Source organism: Drosophila willistoni, chromosome 3R (assembly GCF_018902025.1).
Source record: "Drosophila willistoni isolate 14030-0811.24 chromosome 3R, UCI_dwil_1.1, whole genome shotgun sequence".
NCBI lineage: Eukaryota > Metazoa > Arthropoda > Insecta > Diptera > Drosophilidae > Drosophila > Drosophila willistoni.
In genome coordinates, this window is record NC_061086.1 from 23,987,338 (window position 1) to 24,009,493 (window position 22,156).

General features: G+C 39.1%; 6 protein-coding genes across 6 annotated transcripts; 3 read left to right on the top strand and 3 right to left on the bottom strand.

Moving 5' to 3' along the window:
• Positions 1 to 52: 52 nt before the first annotated feature.
• On the top strand, positions 53 to 4,102 carry LOC6647246 (trafficking protein particle complex subunit 10). The gene is made up of 7 exons (XM_002070055.4): positions 53 to 145; positions 200 to 291; positions 354 to 485; positions 553 to 2,535; positions 2,598 to 3,215; positions 3,275 to 3,617; positions 3,788 to 4,102. Exons 1-7 carry the CDS (start codon positions 121 to 123, stop codon positions 4,015 to 4,017), a joined length of 3,423 nt encoding a protein of 1,140 aa, XP_002070091.1. The 5' UTR covers positions 53 to 120; the 3' UTR covers positions 4,018 to 4,102.
• Positions 4,038 to 4,969, bottom strand: LOC6647245 (thialysine N-epsilon-acetyltransferase). The gene is made up of 3 exons (XM_002070054.4): positions 4,626 to 4,969; positions 4,491 to 4,560; positions 4,038 to 4,423 (listed from the first exon to the last, which is right to left on the bottom strand). The coding sequence occupies exons 1-3, from the start codon at positions 4,735 to 4,737 to the stop codon at positions 4,105 to 4,107; spliced, it is 501 nt and encodes a 166-aa protein (XP_002070090.3). The 5' UTR covers positions 4,738 to 4,969; the 3' UTR covers positions 4,038 to 4,104.
• A 113-nt stretch (positions 4,970 to 5,082) lies between these two features.
• LOC6647243 (probable ATP-dependent RNA helicase spindle-E) lies at positions 5,083 to 11,719 on the top strand. Its single transcript, XM_002070052.4, has 11 exons — positions 5,083 to 5,377; positions 5,438 to 5,683; positions 7,045 to 7,775; positions 7,841 to 8,493; positions 8,560 to 8,690; positions 8,749 to 9,338; positions 9,412 to 9,559; positions 9,643 to 10,779; positions 10,853 to 10,974; positions 11,085 to 11,297; positions 11,355 to 11,719. Exons 1-11 carry the CDS (start codon positions 5,183 to 5,185, stop codon positions 11,485 to 11,487), a joined length of 4,299 nt encoding a protein of 1,432 aa, XP_002070088.1. The 5' UTR covers positions 5,083 to 5,182; the 3' UTR covers positions 11,488 to 11,719.
• LOC6647244 lies at positions 5,793 to 6,938 on the bottom strand. The gene has a single exon (XM_002070053.3). It carries the CDS (start codon positions 6,895 to 6,897, stop codon positions 5,872 to 5,874), a length of 1,026 nt encoding a protein of 341 aa, XP_002070089.1. The 5' UTR covers positions 6,898 to 6,938; the 3' UTR covers positions 5,793 to 5,871.
• On the bottom strand, positions 11,720 to 22,073 carry LOC6647241. The gene is made up of 16 exons (XM_002070050.4): positions 21,631 to 22,073; positions 20,959 to 21,158; positions 19,643 to 19,740; positions 19,375 to 19,507; positions 18,340 to 19,312; positions 17,888 to 18,278; positions 17,611 to 17,830; positions 17,321 to 17,552; positions 16,756 to 17,261; positions 16,582 to 16,697; positions 16,393 to 16,519; positions 16,122 to 16,337; positions 12,980 to 13,123; positions 12,740 to 12,919; positions 12,089 to 12,675; positions 11,720 to 12,026 (listed from the first exon to the last, which is right to left on the bottom strand). Exons 1-16 carry the CDS (start codon positions 21,659 to 21,661, stop codon positions 11,777 to 11,779), a joined length of 4,404 nt encoding a protein of 1,467 aa, XP_002070086.1. The 5' UTR covers positions 21,662 to 22,073; the 3' UTR covers positions 11,720 to 11,776.
• Positions 14,260 to 16,116, top strand: LOC6647242 (arginine kinase). The gene is made up of 3 exons (XM_002070051.4): positions 14,260 to 14,505; positions 14,565 to 14,815; positions 14,873 to 16,116. Exons 1-3 carry the CDS (start codon positions 14,497 to 14,499, stop codon positions 15,981 to 15,983), a joined length of 1,371 nt encoding a protein of 456 aa, XP_002070087.1. The 5' UTR covers positions 14,260 to 14,496; the 3' UTR covers positions 15,984 to 16,116.
• Positions 22,074 to 22,156: the final 83 nt, after the last annotated feature.

A 22,156-nucleotide genomic window follows, 5' to 3' on the forward strand; every position in this document is an offset into this window, starting at 1 on the left:
TTTAAAAGCAGTCATTGATGACGTAGCAACACAATTCATCTTTGCTATCTCTTGTCTTTCTGCTTGCGCTGTCGCAAGTGTTTTGTTTTGTATTAATGTTGATGTTTTTGTTTGAATAAAATGTTGATAAAACCCACAATTACTTGTAAGTAACTGATTTAATGCACCTTTTTGGTTATTAATTATTAAGTTTCCTCAGATGCGGGATCATGTCCACTTTTTCGTTCGTTGGAAATGCAAATTTTGAATGCGATTCCATTGGACAAATGCGAATGGCGGCGTACATTCCAAGTAAGTTTAATGGTTTTCCGAGTTTTCTATTTGTTTAATGTGTCTCGTATTTTATATGGCAGCGTCCGACCAAACAGGTCCGGTTGGAGGCACAGGCTCAACAGTTTAACGTGTCTATGCTTGAGAAATATAAGCAGGGTGAGTGGAGTATTTTGGAGCATCCCATTCTACACATTTTTGTAACAGAATGCAATGTAAGTTGAAAAACAAAAAATTTTGTGCAAAATGTGGGGCAGAACTTAAACTTTTACTCCCCAAAAGGATATCGACACGTATAAGGCCACAATAAAAGACGAAATAGACGCCTGGCTGAAACTCCTGACTAGCTATGGCGTTTTGGATTGGATGATTTTGTTGGTAGAAACGCTTGATATGCGAAAGACCAAGAACATATTACCTCGCACCACAGTGCTGGATAAGATACGGCTTGATTTTGGCAGCAAAAACGATGATCGCTGTATATCTGTGCTAAATCCGGCCAAATTTGAGCAAAAGTCAACTGAATCATTCCGCTGTTTGGTGCAACGCATCCGCTTTTTAATGCTTACCAGTTATAACAGGAATATTGTCAAATACGAAGATCTCTTGCGCAGTAAACGGGAGAGGCGCAATCTTGATGGCTGGGACTTTCGTCAGTATTTCTTTTTGCAAGAAGATTTGGCATTAATTTTTGAAAAATTGGAATTGCATACTGAGGCTCTAATCCAATATGATGAACTGGATGCATTGTTCTCTCAATATGTAGTACAGCAAACGGATAGCTTTCGTCAACCTTTAGATGCTTTTAATGGTATCTGCCTGAACAGAGTAGATAAATTTGAGATGCGATCTAAGATACGGAATAGATCTCTTCCCTGTTCCCTCTTGGAGTTTCGAAATTATTTATTTGAACGTCAGGCTCAACTTCTTTTCACCAGTAATGATATACCCGAGATAGCCAAGCGTCTATTAAATTTCCTTTTTTCAACATTGCGGGAAGTTGATTACATTAAAGTTGAATGTCAGGAGGGATCGCTGGCCTGTTGGTCGTTTGTCTGCGCTTTGGAGGTGCTGCAGCTTTGTGAGCAGGCAATGGAACCGAATGAAGTGACAGTGCAATGTTTTCAGCATTGTGCTCCCATATGGAATCTGGCCAAAGATAAGTTGTATGAATTGGGAAAATTATGCGGCTTGCTGCCTGGTTCTACGCCCACTTCGGAGCAACTGCACATAGTGGTGCAGTTGTCATCAGGAATTGGCGATGACAATTCAACAGTCGAGCAGCAACAACACTTTTTGCTGGCCAATCCACAAACAAGGGAACGTTCCCCCAATCGCAAGCCAAAGAAATCAGCAACACAGCAATTAAAAGAGGCTCTCGGCTCGAATCAGGCATTCGAAAAGCTTTACTTGGAGTTGGCCGAGCTGGCTATAAGCACATATAAACACGTAGCCCGATTACGTTCCGCTAGATTGGTGGGTTTGGATCTAGGCAAGTTCTATTGTATTCACATGAATGAACCGCATAAAGCTGTTGGATTTTTTACCGATCTATTGCGTGAGCTTAAGACAGAAAATTGGCAAATGCTTAGTTCACAAACACTGCTCGAACTGGCCAATTGTTATCGCAAAATGGGCGACACTTTGGCATATACAAAATCTTGTAGTTCAATCTCCTGCTGCGTAGAGCTTGAGACTCTAGTACGCACCTTTTACTTCGATGAGTTTCTTAAATCATTGAAAAATCTAAACACCACACTCTCAGCCCAGTCATCTATGGAAAACGCTAACTTTTGTGTACTTGAAGATCATTTTCGCATCCTGGATATTGAAGTAATCACTCCTAAGCCTATTATTCAGGATGATTTTGTGGTTGTACAATTAAAAATGGAAAGCTTCTATCCCAGAGAGATTGTGGCAGAAACCATTAAGCTTTGCTATGAATTGGAGACTCCACCGGCTCTTGAGGAAGTTGCTCTTACCACTCCAACAACAAAAGAATCCTCCATATCGCAATTAAAGGTGTCACTGCAGCTGAGCTACAAACAGGACAACAAACTGCATATGTCTACCGTTAGTTGTGACTCGCCCAAGACAAAGCACAGTGTACGGCGAACTAGCAGCACTAAGCGCAAACTTTCACCCAGTGTTCACGCCGATTTCAGTAATTTTGTGCAAGCAGAAAATACAGCCTTACAGCCAGGTGTAAATATCATTGAACTTAAGGCCAAGGCAATGCGTGTGGGTAATTGGCAATTTAAGCAGGTGAGAAACACACCACAACCAAAAAGTAATAAATTGTTAACTAAATACTTGCTTATTTTTAGCTTTCGCTCTGTATGTCTAGGCTAGAGTTTCTATCTGAACAACTGCCTATTTCTCCGCCTAGCTTCGAGGTCAGCACGAAACCGGCAAGTGCAACTCTGGAATTTAAGACCTTAATTGCTGGTATAATTCAACCCATATTGCTACATGTTTCCGGTGGTAGTTTTATATTTCCTGCCGATGCCAAAGTCACACTGCGATGCTCCAAAAATTTGCGTATACGGCAGGCACTGAAGTCTAACGACGAGACAAATAATTTGGCCAATGATTCAACGTTTGAGACTATCCTTCAGGTACCGTTGAAACATTTTAAATCGTTCGAAGAGCGTTGCATTCCCTTGGAGGTGCTGACAGATATGCCTGGCCGCAAGACGACCAAGCATCATGAACATCATATTGCCATCAGCTGTCCGTGGTCGCGGACTGAGTTGCTGATACCAATAGAGTTTCAACCGGCCATGGAAGCAACTTGCCGGTTACATACCTGCGGCACGCAAAAGTTTTTACAAGTGATTATGAAAGGGCTGGAAGCCCATTTATTGCTAAAACAAGCCATGGTGAAGTGCGATGTGTCCGGAGTTAAATTGGTGGATCTGAACCCAAAAAATCAGCAGCCTATTGTAAGTTTAAAGTAAATTGTGTGTGACCCTAATGATACCATTACCATTGTTGCTTTCAGGAAATATACAAAACTCTGATGGTTACCTATCTGTATGAGATCCAGGTGGAGCCCCTTAAAACCGAAGAGGAGTTGCCTATTGTTAAAGTGCATTTTGTAATTCAATATGCCTCCTTGGAGCAGCCGACCATTTGGAGGAATTACGGTTGTGCCTTTGACCTGGTTGACTATACTACGCTCTTTAAGCTTCAAGGTCAATTGGAGCCCAATGAACTGTGTCGTCTCCGTACTGTTTGCAACATGAATCTGAAGATTACCAAAATCCATGAGAATCCTTATGTGGACCTGATGTATGAAGTACTCAACGATCAAAATCTTTGGGCTGTTTGTGGACGCTCTGCGGGTGAGTCATTATAATTTAAAAATTCCGGGTAACCTCCTCGCAATTTAAACCTATTTAAATACATTTCAAGATTAGGGTAAATTACTTTCAAGTTTAAACTATTCCAAACGAATAGGTTATTCAATTGGCAATGCTTCTGATAATTAATATTACTACTTTTCATTTTTCAGGAGTTGTTTCAATGAAAGACGTTGATAGTCATTCAATATCTCTCGATGTTATGCCTTTAAGCACTGGATTCCTACCCATGCCAAGTATACGATTATCAAAATATACAGCCGGTGGCAAGACTAAAGCCGATGCTCATTCTAAAGTGCATCCATTTCCGCCAGGACAGGTTTATAATTCCACCAAGAGTTTGCAAATACATGTTATAGCCAGCGTCAGTGCGGACCAATAAATATTCAACAAAGGACAAGGTATTCTAGCAAATTATTTATAACAAATGATACACACAGACAAATAAAGCGTAACATAAAAAAGAATATTATGAGTATTTGTTGGCCAGATTTGTCAGGTTATCGCCTTCTAGGCGATATAAATACCATTTTTCGCTGACAGTCAAATCTTTTGCACCTAAATTTTCGTAGAATTTTCTTGCTGGATTCCATTCCAGCACATGGAAATCGAGACGTGAGCAGTTCAATTCCTTAGCTCGAGCGGCAACAGCAAGAAAAAGATGCTTTCCAGCTCCTAGCTGTCGATGTTGTGGTCTTACATATATATCTTCAAGAAAGAAGCAGCGCCCGTTCCAAGTGGAATATGATTTAAAACAGATCGCATAGCCAATGTACTCAGTCGATACGCTATATGAACACAAAAATTTATCTCCCATTGACATTGGACAAAGTCTCTTTCGTTTGTTTGACTTACTTCTCCTTTGTAAGTACATAAATCTCACAGTATTCGGGTCCACCATCTAGTCCTGCATCTCGTATAAGATCTACAGATATAATTGTAGGAGAGATTTTTAGTTACATTTACAATTTAAAGTCATTGTCATTTTACCAGATTCACTCAGCCTTGGGCCGTCGCTCATATTCTCAAAATCTGCCAGTTCTTGGATCATATCTCTAACATGGCCAATATCCTCTTTTTTAGCACGTCGAACGTTCAGCATTATTAAGATTTATTTATTTTGATGTGTTCTACTTAGCGATCACAGCCTTTTATCAGTTATTACAAATAAGTCGAGGTAGTAACAACATAGACGCCTCGATAACAGATAAGCTAATCAATCTAATGTTAAAGTTAAAACAGGGTCGGATCCAGGGGGGGTCTGGATCTGCACTTTTAAACAAATCCCCATTTTGAGAAAATACCTCCATTAAATGACACACCGAATTAGTATTTATGTAGTATTTTTCTTACTCCGTCTACTATTTTATGCCACTATTTTTTCGTAATACCCTCAATGGCGCTTAAAATGCCTAAATAATGGTTTTCGTCTCCGACTAATGGGTTACAAAAAAAAAAAACATTCTCAATTACGCAGAAGTTACTGTATAGTGTTTTTTTTTTTTGAAGAGTGCTTAGCGTAGCGTGGTTTTCATTTGTTTTCCAAAATGGATGAAGATCTAATGGGATTCTTTGACTTTTCAAAGGAATTTAAACGCACTGAAGCTCCAAAAGGATGTATTTCTTCCAACTTTGTCGGTCTAGGCACAGAAAAGGAAAAGACGAAGCCACCTAAACAAGAGAATCTCGGCACTGAATATGTCAAGGAAATAGTCGACCGCGAAAAGCAAAACCTCGAGTCGGTAAGTAAATTCACAAAGGAATTTATGCTGAGATTGCGTTTTCAATTGTTTTGTTTAAAGCTCGGAATCGGTGGAAGCGCTGCCAAACGAAATCGCACTTTGGATGACATTGATTCCGACAACGAAGAGTGCTATGAAGCGCCTGATCTGCGATTAGATGAGGAGTTTTATTCAAAATATTATTTCGATTTGAATCGTGACAAGACTTTGCCAATTTATACTCAACGCGATCAAATTATGAAAGCTATTAGAGAGAACACTGTTGTCATACTCAAAGGTGAGACCGGATGCGGCAAAACTACTCAGGTGAGTTAATGAACTGGTTCATTCACAGGTGAAACATTTCTTGCAACGGTCGTTTTGGCGGTTTTAATTTTTTTAGTTCAGCAAAAGCAAAGAAAGAAACCAAAACAGATCTCATTGAAATATTTATTTATATTTTTAAAATAACTTGTAATTCGAGGAGAGTCAGAGTCTGTCTAATATAGTTTCACCTATGAATCTGCTTCCTCATCATCACTGTCCTCGCCTCGCTGGTACTCTTGGGCGACCTCCATAGGTAATTGTCGGACAAATATTGTGGCTGAAGACATGCGTCGTTGTGCCAACATTGTTTGACTTAAGTCATCCGAGTTTTCCAATGAAGATTCCGTTTTTGCATCCTCCGCACCGTACATCGCTTTATGACGAACTCGTTGACGCACTACACCTTGACCCACCGATTGTGATATAGCCGAAGAGGAGCAAGGCTCCTCATTTTGATCGCCTAATAGGTGACTAATTTCATCAAAGGTTTCTCGTAACTGGCTAAAGATCTGAGTGGGTGGCAATGCCCCATTATTGTGTTTAGCCAATTCATGTTTTTGCTTATTATATGCCACCTCCAGTTGACAAAATGGTCCACTAGCTCTATACAAATCACGTAACTCATTCAGATCCTCTTCAAGACCAATCTGTCCATGAGCTGGACGTATTGGTTGTTTGTACCCTTTGGACCCAACGATACTTTCTAAGCGGTCGTAGGAAATAAGATTGTCCAAACCTTGAGCATAGTCTAGAGCGGTAAAACGGAATGCTTGATGCTGGTAAAGATTGGTAAAGATATAGCAAGCCTGCATGGTATCTTTCCTTGGGTTCTCTTCCTTCTCCAATTCTCTAAAATATCTCGTAAGGGTGTCCCAGGTACTCGGTGAAACTTCGATTTTTGCAAAATTCTGCGTAGGCTGCTTATTGTATATCACGTAGAGCAGATATATTCCGGCGTAACGTTGGGCACGGGAAGCTTGAAATTCTTGACCATTAGGACGACAGCTGCAGGCGACCCGTTTGCCGACATGCAAGGCTGATAGAGTGGTGGACACCACCTCGATGTGATTCGTCTGGGCAGAGTAGATGTGTTGCATTTGAAGTTCTCGCCAGCAACGGCAAAACAGCTCAAATTCCGCATGTTGCAACTCCTCTGCTAGCCGATGGAAGCGCTGCACTAGTTGCCAACAATCGTGGTAAACATTCAGTTCCATGGGAGCATCGGCAATTGTTTAATGTTTCCATTCAAGTTATGAGTACGTTACACAACACTGTAAATTAGAATCTATCGATTTGACTATGGGGCTATCGGTTTTTGACTCTATCGATAAATTTAATTTGAATTTTTCCCGCTCTACAAGGTGCCGCAATACATAATAGATGAAGCCTATCAAAATCGGCAATACTGCAACATTGTGGTGACGCAGCCTCGACGGATAGCAGCCATCTCGATAGCAAACCGTGTCAGTCAAGAGCGTCACTGGGAGCCCGGTACTGTATGCAGTTATCAAGTGGGTTTGCATCGCCAATCAGGTTCAGAGGATGCACGGCTTCTCTACTGCACCACCGGAGTCCTGCTAAACTTTTTGATTAATCATAAGACCTTGACTCACTACACCCACATTGTCCTGGATGAGGTGCATGAACGTGATCAGGAAATGGACTTCTTGCTTATTGTGGTTCGCCGTCTATTGGCCACCAATTCGCGACACGTCAAAGTTATTCTTATGTCAGCGACTATAGATAGCCGTGAATTTGTTCAATATTTTGCGACTAAAAATGGCATTCCTCCGGTGATAAATGCAAGTCACGGACGTAAATATCCTTTAGTAAAGTTTTATCGAGATCAATTAAAAAATATGCAATGGCAAGAAGACCAGCCTAATCCAGATGAGCCGGGCATGGGATCACATGGATATTCGGCAGCTATTAAAATTCTATTGGTTATTGACAATATGGAACGTAGGACTGAAGGACAATCCCAACGTAGCTACGAAGAAAACCTAAAGACTGGTTCAGTACTGATTTTCTTGCCAGGAATAAATGAAATTGACAACATGGCCGAGAGTATTGATCATGTGATGCAAGAGAAGTATGTACATAGATTATTTATAAGTTAATATTTAACTAATCTGATCTACCGATTTCTTGTCTCAGTCCTGCATTAAAGGTTAGCATAATACGCTGCCATTCTTTAATGACTCCCGATTCACAGCGAGATGTCTTTGCCTCGCCGCCTGTTGGCTATCGCAAGATTATTTTGACAACCAACATTGCCGAGAGCTCAATAACTGTGCCCGATGTGTCATATGTAATTGACTTTTGTCTTGCAAAAGTGCTTGTCACGGATACGGCCACCAATTTCAGCTCATTGCGTTTGGTGTGGGCTTCCAAGTCAAATTGCCGACAGCGAGCCGGACGCGTGGGTCGCTTGCGCAGCGGACGTGTCTATAGAATGGTCCCCAAATCATTTTACATGAAACATATGCTTGAGTTCGGCGTACCGGAGATGTTACGCTCACCATTAGAGAGTTCTGTTTTGAAGGCCAAAGAATTAAATATGGGGCCACCGATCGAAATGTTAGCATTGGCGCTATCGCCGCCAAAATTGTCGGACATTAGAAATACTATCTTATTGTTAAAAGAGGTTGGCGCCTTATATCCCACTGTGGATGGCAACTATGTAGAATTAGATGGAGATCTTACTCCTTGGGGCAGCATAATGACTAGATTGCCACTAGATATCCGTTTAAGTCGTTTGGTTCTCTTGGGTTATGTCTTCAATTGTCTAGATGAAGCTATTGTTATGGGTGAGATACAATTTTTATTTCCATGCTTCTTAATAGTCAATAAAAATATTGAAATTTTGTTTTTAGCTGCCGGTTTGTCTGTGCGTGGACTGTATCTACAGGAAGCAGGTTTTCAAAGTTATGAAGCTTATTGGATGCACTATGTCTTTGCAGATGGTTCCTCATCGGATTTGGTGGCCATTTGGCGTTTTTATAAGGTAAGTTTAATTAAAGACTCAACCGTGTAAATAAATACGAATAACTTGTGCTCTTTAGACCTATTTGAACATGTGCGAGAATCGCATAATGCAGGAGTCGGCAGCTCAATGGGCCAGACGTTATCATATTTCGCTCCGATCTCTGAAGGAGATGCATTTGCTAGTCCAGGAACTGCAGTACCGTTGCAATAAACTACGGCTTCACCCCGTGCAGTTACAGTCGTGTCAAATTAAGGATGATCGCGAACGCGCACTCATACTTAAGATTCTTATTGCTGGTGCATTTTATCCAAATTATTTTATCCGATCAAATAAATTCAATCCGGACTATGGTCGTAATACGTACCAAGTCCTCGGTGGCTACGATCCTTGTCGCACTGTATATTTCACCCATTTTGAGCCACGCTATATGGGCGAGTTGTATACACGTCGCATAAAAGATTTGTTTTCGGAGGCGAAAATACCACCAGAAAATATGGATGTCAATTTTCAGGTCGGTTCGGAGAAGATATTTGTAACGTTTAAGCAAACGGAAGATGAGATGGATCAGTTAAACTTGATCCAAGTGCCTGGACGTATATTAACAGATGTTTACAAGGCTGTCAGACTACGCATAGGCAAACAATATCGCCCTATACGTGTCATGGAGTGAGTCTTTTATCACGATTTTTAAACTTTTGCTTTCGCCTTAATGTCTATTAATTTTTTTTCGTCATTCTAGGCTCCCACACGCTATTCAGTATGTGCAAGAAAACAAGATTGGAACTGTTATTGAAGGTCAGTGGCATCCACCCTCAAAGCCTTTTAATGCCGGACTTATGGCCTTACCTTCAGTATATGACAAAAATATGATTGGATACATAACACATGTAAATATTTTGAAAATTTAAACAAATTTGGCCAAAAAATTGAAATAACTAACCACCCGTATTTAAATTATTGCATTCCGTAGATTGTCAGCTGTGGCAAATTCTTTTTCCAACCGCTCGAATTGGCTGATTCCATAACCAACATGTCCGAGCATATAAATTCGCCGAAGAATCTAAGCCATTATGTCGTTGATGCCGGATCTATAACCAAAAATTTAAAGCTGTTGGCCAAACGTGTCGATGATTTCCAGCGTGCCCAGGTAATCAGAGTGGAAACGCACAGCCATCAGTATCCCAAGTTCCGTGTGCGTTTCATTGACTACGGTGATATCGCTGTAGTGCCAATGGATCAATTACGTTTCATGTCCAACCAATTGAAGCGAGAATATGATGATTTGCCGCCACGTTGCTTTGAGTGTCGCCTCGCTCTGGTGCAGCCTGCTGCCCTGACCAGCAACTATAACCGTTGGCCGATAAAGGCTAACGAAATGGTCCGCAAAATAGCCATGGATGGACGAGTTGAAATGGAGATCTACTCTCTGGTTAATAATGTGGCTGCTGTTTTCATTAAAATGCGGGAGGGAGTTCTTAACGATAAACTGGTAGAGAAAAACTACGCACGGCGCTCCGATGAGGACTTTGCTTCAATACAAGATCATGATTTCCGTTTGCGGAAACAGGAACGTAGCTTCCATGTTCCAAGAGCGGAGCGTAAGCAGGTGAATGAGGAATACTTAAGAGTAAGTCGATTACCACAGGATGCGGATTTGTCACCACCGCCGATGCACAAATGCCAAACTGTTGTACGTTTGAAAGGGCCCTATAGTCCCCTAGAGGCCTCCATGTTCTCCACTATCCGAGCAAGTGCTTGTAAAACAGTTCGAATCGATCCACTTTCAGTGAATTCAGTTTTGCTTGATTCCAATCCGCAAGACCGACACGATCAGTTAATAGTTTCTGCCTCTGTGACGACTAGTAATAATAATCAAGTTTTAACTGTACGAGGATCTACGGTTATGCCCAATACCCACGGGTTCGGTGCTTTAATGGCCCTCATTTTTTGCCCCACTGTACAAATTAAATGCAACAAGGAATGTACGAAATTTGTTAGCCTTTTAGCTGGTTTGGGTTATAACCCCGAAACAATGGAGCCTTATTATGAAGATCATGACGTAGTGATGAACTTGGATGTGAATCTACTTGAAGATGACGTGCGCCTGGTAAGCATTCATTATTATACAAACTGTTGGAAAATCTGATTAAAATGGGGTTTTGTGATTTTATCATTTTCAGATTAATCAAATGCGCTATAATATTGATACCATTTTCTTTAAATATGAAGGAGAAGATGCACCAGCAGTGTCTGAAGGTGATCGAAGCATAGTGTTTAATCAGTTACGTTGTTTGCTTAGCCGGTGAGTTTCATTAACATGACCTAACTATGAACTTAACTTAATTAAGTGATAAAACTAGCATAAGAGAGATAAAACAAAGTTTAATATGGTTAACGCTGGTTTTTTTCTAGGCTTCTAAGCAAGGATCGTTGTTATATTGAGCCCCATAGCAGCAACTTGGACAATGTTTGGGAAAAATTGGACAATCTGGAGCCCCAGTCAGAGCCTTACGGCAAACGTGCGATATTCCCAATGCATACAATACCAGAATTACAGAACGAGGATACGACTGCTAGATTGGTATTGCAGGAGAATTGCAAGCGACTATACAGTTGGCGTACTTTGTAAGTCATTGAATTAATTGAAATACTTATATTACATATATATTTTGTTATTTTTAGCGATGGCGTTTTACAGCCCTTAGACTGTAAGCTCTGCAATCAAAGACTCGAGACTGTTAGCCAGCTACGGCTGCATTTACTAAGTCAATTGCATCGCGATCGCGAGAAGCAAATTGGATTTCAGGATAACTAAGCTTGACGCTTGACGCAACTTGACGCAGATATAAAAAAAACAATGATTGACTCAGTTTCTATCCTATCCAAGGAAAAAGCATACTTAACGAATTTAACTCCTACTATATTTACGAAATATGAATATGATAATTAGTTAATTTAATTTCTTTAACACTTGATATACCGCTGAAAAGGTTATTTTTTTAGTTTAATTTCTTACCAAATATAAAATGCAAATCAAAAGACAGAAATTTTCTCGTAAAATATTATTTATATATTAACTTTTGTTTCTACCATGTTGCCATGTGTTAATTCGCTGCAGATTTATTTTGGATTAATCCAGTTGTTGCTGCCAACGGATTGCTGCTCTCTATGGCAGCATCCTCACATAGCGTATAGTTCTGCATGCGATTGAGAGGTTTGCTGCATAGACCACAAATTTGACGCTTGTTAACGCCAAAGATTTCGAAATTCAAAATATTATACATATCAAATTGAATTGTGGCACTTAGTTGAGAGCATTCCACAATTAGAATGTTTTGCTCATTAAGCTCGACTCTGCAAAAAAAGTATTTGTTGAGATATTTATTTATCGGTATTTGAAATAACATTTAACTTACCGAAAATCATAGTCGCTAGTCTCTGGCCATTGGTAGGGTTGGTCCCTTACATTATGCGATTGATTTCCATTTAGATAGATAAAAACTGGATCGTCATTGGTCGCCAGACTAATATTGCCTGGTCTTGAGTTGAAGTTAAAGTAATTCTGTCCAATGTGGACACGTAGACCATAATTGCTAGAACTTGATGTTGGCATTAGGAAAACTGCCATTTTAGGCTGCGATGAACAATCAGCCGCCAGCAGTGTTAAGCACTTTGGATTAGTGATAATCTCACGCAGATTGATGAGATAATCATCAAATGTATTTATCATGCCATTGATAACCGAACAGGAACGTTTTAGACCCGAGTCGTAAGTGAGCTCGTGTGAGGCATCGAATTTGGAGTCCAATTTGTAGAGGAAGGGAATGTGATAGATCCGCCAATTAACCCCATTCACCTCCACATTTATCCAAAAATAGTCGTGCGGTGTATGCATTGTGATATTTATCTCCTGACTCATATGCAAGGAGTTAACTTTATGGGCCGATAAGGCCGAAACCAAATGATCCAATCTAGTCGACCATAATTCAAACCAGGCGGGCATCTACCATTGTGAATGAATAGGCAAAATATTTAACTTAAAGCACAAATTTGTTATTTTTGCTTACGTTGTTAAACTTTAGGTCCATATCGTATTGTGTAATAGATGTGAAATTCTCAAAGTTACTTCGTTTGCAATATTTTGACGTCGGAATGGGTGAGAATTTCAGAACTTCCTTGGGACAGAAATCCGTATCGGTCAGCGAGATCTTATCCGAACGCAAAAAGGCATGAGCATGCTCCGAGGGCTTAAAGCATATAACAATAATTCAAATTATATTTTCCGGCTTAAAACGTTTCATACGTACGCCTGCTCGTGCTGCAAACTGCATAGTGGAACCACTTTCCGGACATTCTGCCACCTCGGTGGCGAGACCAAACACAACATAACCATTCAGGGTGTGTGGTCGTTTTGTAAAAACCAACGGCTCGTATGTTAACTTTGTACAGGCCTGAAACAAGAAACAATTATTTTTATCTAAATATGTACAGGAAAAAAAATATATATAATTTTTATCCGATTTTAATGAAAAATTTGTCATTCGACGGGAAATTCAATTCACTTTCTTTGGTAGTTCAAGGAAAAAAGTTCTTTAGTACAAACTAGTGTCGCAAAATAGCCTCGCCTAAAGGACCAAAATATTTCCATACAAAATTCAGATTTTCAATTGGCTGCAAATCGAAAGTTGTGGCTAAATTAACTATTTGTGGTATGCAGTTTATCTAAGTTTTGCTAGATCTAATACTTCTTCTGTAATTTTTAAGATTTTAGCAAAAAGGTCTTAAATATATGCGCCCAAAAAACTGACTTTTCTTCTTTTAAAAAAAAAAACGGATTAAACTATGAAGACTATTTTTACGGTTCATCGTCTAAATACAATAACCAACAAATTGCAGAAAAAATTATTCCATTATGTAATTTAGGAGCCGAAAAAATCAGAACTAAAGTAAAAAAAAAAACACACGTCTTAAATTCATGGCCTCCACTGTATGTATCTGCCTGTTCTTCAACAAACAAATGTTAAGTCGCTCTAAGAAAAAAATGCTCATTAGTTGTTAACTAGAAGTAGAAAAATAGTCGACTAAATGTTGTAAAATAATTCTTTAAATATTGGGAAATTTATGCTACTTAATATCAATTTTGATGGAGTGACTTAAGAGATTAATTACCTATTATTATTTGTATTATTCGTTTGACTTTTTGGGCAACAATAGGTAACTGAAGTAAACGTAAACTAGAGGAGCGAGCTCCATATTGCCATGACGAAACGGCACGGCAGTTAACCACAACAACTCAGCTGTGTTAACGATTAGCACACGTCCTACGCCGCCTTTCGACAAGTCTGTGTCTGCAAGTCCTTGTCATGTCCTTTCTGCGTCTGCTCTAACAAACATTTTTCACTCAAGCACTTTCACAGAAATCTTGCCCCAGATTCCCCCAGCAAGAGTGCTCATTCTCATACTCATACATACACTTGTATCCGCACCTGTCTCATTACCCAAAACATAACTAAAACCAAAAACAAAAAAAAAAGTAACAAAGTAGACTGGAACTCGTATGCCACCCCAGTTTGATCAATACGTTTGGCTACACATTTCAGAAGGCAGTCAGCTACGATACAGTTAGGACGCATTTCTCCCATCGGGAACGGAAATTTCAATAATAATCTAAATAAAAATTTTCTCCAATTTTTCTGTGAACGTGTGAACAAAAATCTCAAAACGCAAGTGTCCAAGAGTTTTTTTTTCGACTGTCTTCTTTCCAATTTGCTTTGCGTTTTCCAACAAAAATTCTCGTTAAATTTATTTTCTGATAAACTATAGGATGACTTCGGTAAGCAATTACAAAATATATATGAAAAAATATGGAAATTTATTTAAACATTTGGACAGATTGAATCGAAACGCGTGCAATATCGCAAATATCTTGAAAGAGCCGGTGTCATTGATGCTTTGAGTAAGGCCTTAATAAAGCTGTATGAAGAGCAAAACAAACCCGAAGATGCCATAAGATTTGTACGGAAATTTATGTGTGAAAGCTGTCCGGATGATGCACAGTACGATCTGATGAAAAATGATCTAGAGGAGGCCAAGACGTCTATAGCCCGACTAGAACAGGAATTGGAACGCCTGAGGGGCCAAATGTGAGTTAAAAAAGCTTTTTATCGAAAGATTAATTATAAACGCCAATTGCAAAACAGCAAAAAATCACCAGAGGAATACCAGGAGCTCACTATGGCTGGTTATAAGTCTTTGACCGATGACGAGGAGAATGTCTCGTCGCTTTTACGCAAATATTTAACCCCAGAACTGCTGGAGGAATATATGCTTGTGACCACATCAGCACCTGTAGAGGCATATCTCTATGATTGTGCGGTTTCTGGATTCGAGCATCATGACTCGACTGTTGGCATCTATGCTGCTGATGTGGAGAGTTATGATGTATTTGGGAAACTTTTTGATCCCATTATTAAGGAATATCATGGCCAAGAGGATAACGATTCGGATGTACTGCAAAAGGACACCGACTGGGGAAACGTAGATGAAATTGAAAACTTGGATGCGGAACGTAAATACATTTTATCGACCCGCATTCGCATTGCTAGGAATATTGAGGGTTATCCATTTTTCCCCAAATTGACGGAGAAACAGTTTATCGAGGTGGAGGACCGTGTTCGTGCTGCAACCGAAACAATGGATGGCGAACATATTGGCAGTTATATTACACTGGCTGATCTGGATGCCGAGACCCAACAGGAAATGGTGAAACGGCATATCCTGTTTCAGCGTGGCGATGAGTACCTGACCACAGCGGGTTGTTATCGTTTCTGGCCCACAGGCCGTGGAGTTTATCATAATCCAGCAGAGACTTTTCTTATTTGGGTTAATGAAGAGGATCATATGCGCATCATTTCCATGGCTCAATGTGGCGACTTGGGTGATGTATACAATCGTTTAGTCAATGGATTGCAAGAGCTGGAGAAAAGCTTGACATTTGCTCGTCATCCACGGTATGGCAATTTGAGTGCTTGTCCCACCAATTTGGGCACTACTTTGCGAGCTTCGGTTCACATACGCTTGCCATTGTTGGGCAAGGATCCTGATCGATTGGCAGCCATGGCTGAGGAACTGCAATTGCAGATACGCGGTACGGGTGGTGAGCACACAGCCATTGAAGACGGAGTTATGGACATTTCCAATAAGCGACGTCTTGGCTTCACGGAATTTGAGTTAGTTAAGTCTCTTCAAGATGGCATTGTGGCTTTGATAAATGCTGAGGAGGAGTTGGAAATAGCTGGACAAGAAGGTTAAGCCACTTGTCAAATCATACATTTGTGAATGATTCAGATTAGATCAGTCAATACATTCTCTTTCCCCTCTCCTACAAACAAATTCACACGCATATTTCGGTTAAATAAAATTTGTCCTGTACTAATAACTACAACTTACTTTCCAGTCATCATTGTCCTTGGTATTGCGTTGTATCTTTCCAATTATTTTAAACCAACTGGATTTCTTTGATGTCTGTACGTCTAATGAGACGTTCCATTTATGCACAGCCTCTACATTATGTGTCAAGTCGGTATGATGGAGAGTAAAGGTAATTTGTTTGCCCTGCAAATCGGCAGTGTTCAAAACATCTTCGACACAGGTGTTGCCATCAACCTGAGAATAAAGAACATATCAGTCCGAATACCAATCGAGTTAGTTTTATTCTTACCCTAGTGGCATTATCATTGAACATCAGCAAAGTGAAATTACGGTCATGACCAAGATGAATGGAACTTAACTGGGTAAAACCAAATATATACATCAGAATACTTAGAGCCATATTTCGCGAGAAGCCACTAGAAAATATAAGGGATAAAACATAAAAAAACATATTTGGCGATATATATAAACAATGTACTTCTCTATAAACTCTGATTTTAAAAGCATTCCACGATATTTAACCAATTCATTAAGGTTCGTATTGACGGTCAACTTCACGCCTAAATCTGGTACATCATAGCTAAAAAGCTGGAACTATAAAAGAAGTTACATAGCATATTTAAATTCGGAAAAAAATACACCATGTACTTACCACTTCATGATTTCTCTCTGGTAGCATTATTTCTTCAAATAGACCCGCTGCTGTCTTAGTTATAAGTCCTCGTGTTTTAGTCACTGCCCGCGATTTAAACGACAGACCACTTGTTAGATTTTGAGGGCGTATAAAGGAGTATCTGGTGCAGCCATTTGCTCCATTTTCATTGCGATTCCATTCAATGCTAAACGGAATGTAAATAAGGAAACCTTGTTCCCGTATTATCTCATGATCCAAATTCAAAAATGGATTATAGCTGCGACTGCACACCGATGCATACGATGAATATCTCGCATCAATCTCCAATGTATGCCTACTGGCTGGCGGTGTTCGATGTTCGGTTATGTTTCCGCGAAGAGAGGTCAACACTGTCGTTTGAAGTAGTACATCAGCAGTTGTGCCCAGGACAGTCGGCACAGAGTATTTGTTCATAAAGGGCCAACGTACAGTCTGCATATTGATATGACTATCAGTTCGTATAACTTGTTGTAGGCGATCAAGAACTGAAAAACCAAAAGATTTATATTTGGACTTGATAAAAGAAGATAGTAGATACACTTACTATTGTCATAGGTCAACTGACGGAACATGCGCTGATTCAAGTAGTAGGATAGAACCGTCTTTCCCTCCATTTGCAGTATAAACTCAATGTGCAGATTTTGGGGATTAATTATTGGAGCTTTCAACATCGAGAGTAAAGTCTTTAGGCTTCTAAAGCTGAATGGTTCACTGTTGTTTTTCGATTTTATTGTACTTAAAATGGCATCGGGAAGACCTCGGGCTTTGATGTAAAGCTGAATAAAAGAAGGGTATTTTAAATATTTCTGCATTATCATTATATTTCACACTCACAGCCAGTTGACCAGTGAATTTTCCCAGTGCCTCGGTATCAAACTTAAAATATGCCACTACTGGCATATCCGATTTAGGATCACCCACAAGAAACGCTTGCAACATAGCTCCAATGCCAAATTTGTTATCTCTGTAATCAAATATGTAATTACCAGTGACCCAATATCGCGGCTCTGGCTTTTGTGGCAAATGTCGATGCATATAGGACAAAAGGCGTCGTCTAGAAAATTGAAAAGTTTATAATGTTTATAATTTAAAATGCAAATTCTATAATTACAAATGCTGATAGCACGGATAGGTTGTCTCCGATATACTGGTTACTGTAGTGCGATAATAGTTTATCATGTGTGGATCGGTTTCACTTTGTATTATACGATGAATGCTGATTAGTCGTGCAGCCGTTGGATTAGAGATTAGTAGCAGTGTAACAGCGGCTACTCTCAACTCTAAACTGGCATTACGAGACTCAAAAATGGGCCAATAAATCTCATATATGCGTTCAGCACGACTGTCGGCCAATGCTAATGTCGTCCAAGCAGCCATAAACTTGATATCTTCATTCTCATTGGGATCCGAGACAATCGGTTCGAGGTAACTAGCCACATTGCCCAATTGTAAGTTACTAAGTCCCTGGAGATAAAGCATCTTTTGCTCATAGTCACGATCGTCTAAAAGCCATAAATCAATTAGAAATGTATGAACATACTAAAAAACCTTTTTACTACCTACTTAGGTATAGATTGAAATATTTCTGCACATATTCTTCAAACTGATCCTTGTCAATGCCATGAGCCACATACACATTGTAGACTAAAGTGGCAAAGCTTAAAATTGCTGCCTGTCGCACATCGGGACGATCAGGTCCAATTTTAAGGAAGTCCTGACACACATGCACCAACTCAGCGGATAGTTCAAAAATGTGAAAGGGCATTGGAATTAACAGTTGAACTGCAATTGGTGGTTTCACTTTTCCGTCGGTCGTTACCAGATGATGTGTAAGGAACACTGAGGCCTTCGTTCCAATTCGTGGTATAATCTCATGGAAGATATTTCTTATTGTCTCTTGACGATACGATGTACCAATATCCACCTCTGTGTAAAGTTTCTTAAGTGACTCAAAATCAAGTTGACTGAGAATTCTAATCACATCGGATAAAGTGGAATCATAGGGTTCACTGAACTTAAACTCGGTACTTTCCAAAGCCTCGGCTAGATTATCCAGCAGACCGGCTGCATCTGCTATAAGAGTTTCCTGCTGCTGGAAATTCCGACCGCCTGTTGGATCGTTGGTTGGAGTTTCTAGTTCCAAGTTGGAGACCTCGGAAGCCATCGAGGTTTCAATGTCAATAGGATTATCAATGGATGTTTCTTTCAGAAAGTTGAGTAACAATTCGGAATTTATATATTGAGCTTCTCCCGTTGATTCAAACGTATGAATAAGAGTCGTTCCTTTGGCATGAGCCATGCTCAGAAAATATCCCGTTTCATTGTGTGGCAATAAGCCGTAGATAGCCTCATTTCCAATAATGACACTCTTCTGATAATCAAATTCACAGGTATTTGGTGGAACGTTACTTCTAGTCACGTGGACAGCCTCCGAGTAGGGTGTACATGTCTTCAACTCTGGAGTCTTACGGATTGATATATAATTGGTCTTATTTGAAATAAAATACTCCGTTTGACATTTGCCGTGAATACCCAGCTGAAATAAAAACAAAGTCTTAAAAAACGCACTCTCTAAGCATCGTGGATCAGACTCATTACCTCATCGATCACAAAAGCACCACTGGACTTCATTTGGAATTGCAAAATTGAAGCTATTGCTCTCTTAAAATTCATTGACCAAATTGGATCACCTTCTTTAAATATAATATGCGATATTGTTCCTGTGTTGTTACTGTTGGAGCAGATACATAAATTCTTGTCATCATTTTGAGTTTTTTAATAGATTTTTTAATAATTTTTACTACGCAAAACATCTCAATTTTTTTACAAGTAATATAAATATATAATAATGTTATGTATTACTTACCTGAGCACTATCTTAAAAGGTTTGTATGGCGGATACATTTCCTTGTTTTGCAGAAACTTTTCGCCCGAATTGTTTAATGTTACATCGTCAATAACCAGCTGGCAAAAAGAAAGAAGCAACGATTAGGTTTATTGAGATTCCTCTTATTCGCGATGGTAAGGGGGTAAGGTTTGTTTATTTGTTGGAGAAAGTGAAGGTTTTGAATGTGCGCCAGGGATGCCAACCCTTCCTCTGTTTACGTAGATCTCCGCATTTTAAAGAAGATCTTTAAAATATATATACATATAAAGTACTTAGATCTACGTATTTCACCTAAATTGTGCTACGGAAAAACGGATTTTGCAAAATCCTGCGGATTTTGGCGCCAGCCTAAGTAATTTTCAAATTTCGATATGGCATCCCTGATGTGCGCTACAATTTCTCACCCACCCAACGCAACCTCATCTCACCACAAAGTTCAGCGTTGCCACTATGAAAACAAAGCCAATTTCTAAAAAAAGCGCTGAAGACGATACTTTTTTTTTGTGTGTCTAGTTGGAATTTTGACAACAACACAAACAACAACAACGTACATATGTACATAAATTCTAAAGATGAACGAGTAAGTATTGTGTTTTTAAAAGTTATAAAGGCCATCAAAGTAACAACAACAATATTTCGGTTTATCCTATTATGTATGTATGTACATATGTATATAGATGCAGAAAAGAGCACTGAAGACGCAGGATACAGGATTGATGTATTAGTGTTAAAGTTACGAAGCTATCAAAGCAACAACAACAACAACCACAAGACGGTATGTCAAAGCAATGAAAATTGGTATTCATACTCATTTTTATCCTAAATCTTTACACATCTACATATGTACATACATATGTATGTACATACATCATATGTACGTATGAATGTACATACATACATGTACATATATAATCTGCTGCGACAGCTCTGCCCCTTAATGAAAGAAGTTCACAGTCCGAGAGCTCAGTTCATTGTGCACTGTCGGGCTTCTGTCTCAACACTGGGAAAGGTTAAATTGTTTTTAATTTATCTGCAATTTCTTGTGCCTCATCTTTGCAAAAAAAAAAAGTCTTGGCATTGAGAATGTCGCATGCCTCTCGTGGAATTGTATAAATTGATAATAAAATCAATAAACTGATTTCATATTTTAATTGGTGTCAATTTTGAACTTCAATTTTAAAAAAAATATTGCATATACTTAGTATGTACATGGAGAGTATGGAGAATGTCTAGTTACGCCCGGTACTCTAAATTTTTCGCCCTTTTCAGAAGTATTTATTAACAATGACACTTACCGCCGCTGCCATAATCAATTCACTTTGCCGCTGTAATGTCAATTTGCCCCGGACTATCCATCCTGTTGTGGGTGGCGAGGGATGTCCTTCATCCTGAGGCTTGGCTCCAACTAACACATTTCCCACATATTCGTAAAGCATTTGTTTGTTAATGCCGATTATGTTGAAGGCTTGTCCGGCATCGATGATTAAGAATAAATCTGATATTGAGCGGTGGACATAGGGAGGAGGAGTATGGGAGGGCGATGGAGAAAAATTGATTTACATGGGCAATAAACTCTTTTGAAATTATATATATGTATGTGTATGTGTTTAGTAAAAAGATGAATGGATGCTTGGCCTGAGAGCAATAGCATTTCTCCATTTACTTTATCAATTTGAATTGCTCATACACATACACACATTCATACATACATACATATATATGTATGCACATATAGTATATTACATGTATGCCTGCATATAATTACATACTTTTTATGTATATAATATTCAAATACATATATATACACAATATATATACACACATATATAGATGATTTATGTATATTCCTGTTGTCAATGAAATATGTATTACGTCATGTTCTTTAATTAATTTCTGATTGTTTTTTATTTTTTTTTTCGTTTTTGTTTTAGGTTTATCAATTAGGTTAGGCATCTCTAGCTACGTACACATAAACACCGAGCACTTGAGTCGCCTCATTCTTATTCTTTTTGGTTTTTTTCTTAGGTTTTACACTGAATGGTTATACATAGACTAGATAAATATGCATATAATTGTGGAATATATATATTTTGTTTAATGCCGATTTTTCTTCTTTTTTTATTTTTTTTTTTGAAACTAGAGGATCTTCTGAATGATTTTTCGCGTCCGCTCAGCCAGCGTTTCACACTGTACTAAACTCTGAGCTGGGAATGGGTCTGGGAATAGTCTGTCTGGCCTTGCTGGAGGTTTCCAACTGATAAGCACAAAATGAGAAACAAATCGGTTTCTCTCCCACTTTATCACTTGGTCTCTCTTTCTTTTGTTGACTTAAAGACGAAGAAGACGCTGTTAAAGCCGCTCTTTGGTCCGTTACAGTTACAGTAGCATCCGCTTGCGTTGATCCAATATTTTGTTTCGAAAATTACTTGTGTCGGTTTCTTAAAATAAAAACCAATATATATTATTATTAAAATAACATGATCTTAAGCGAAT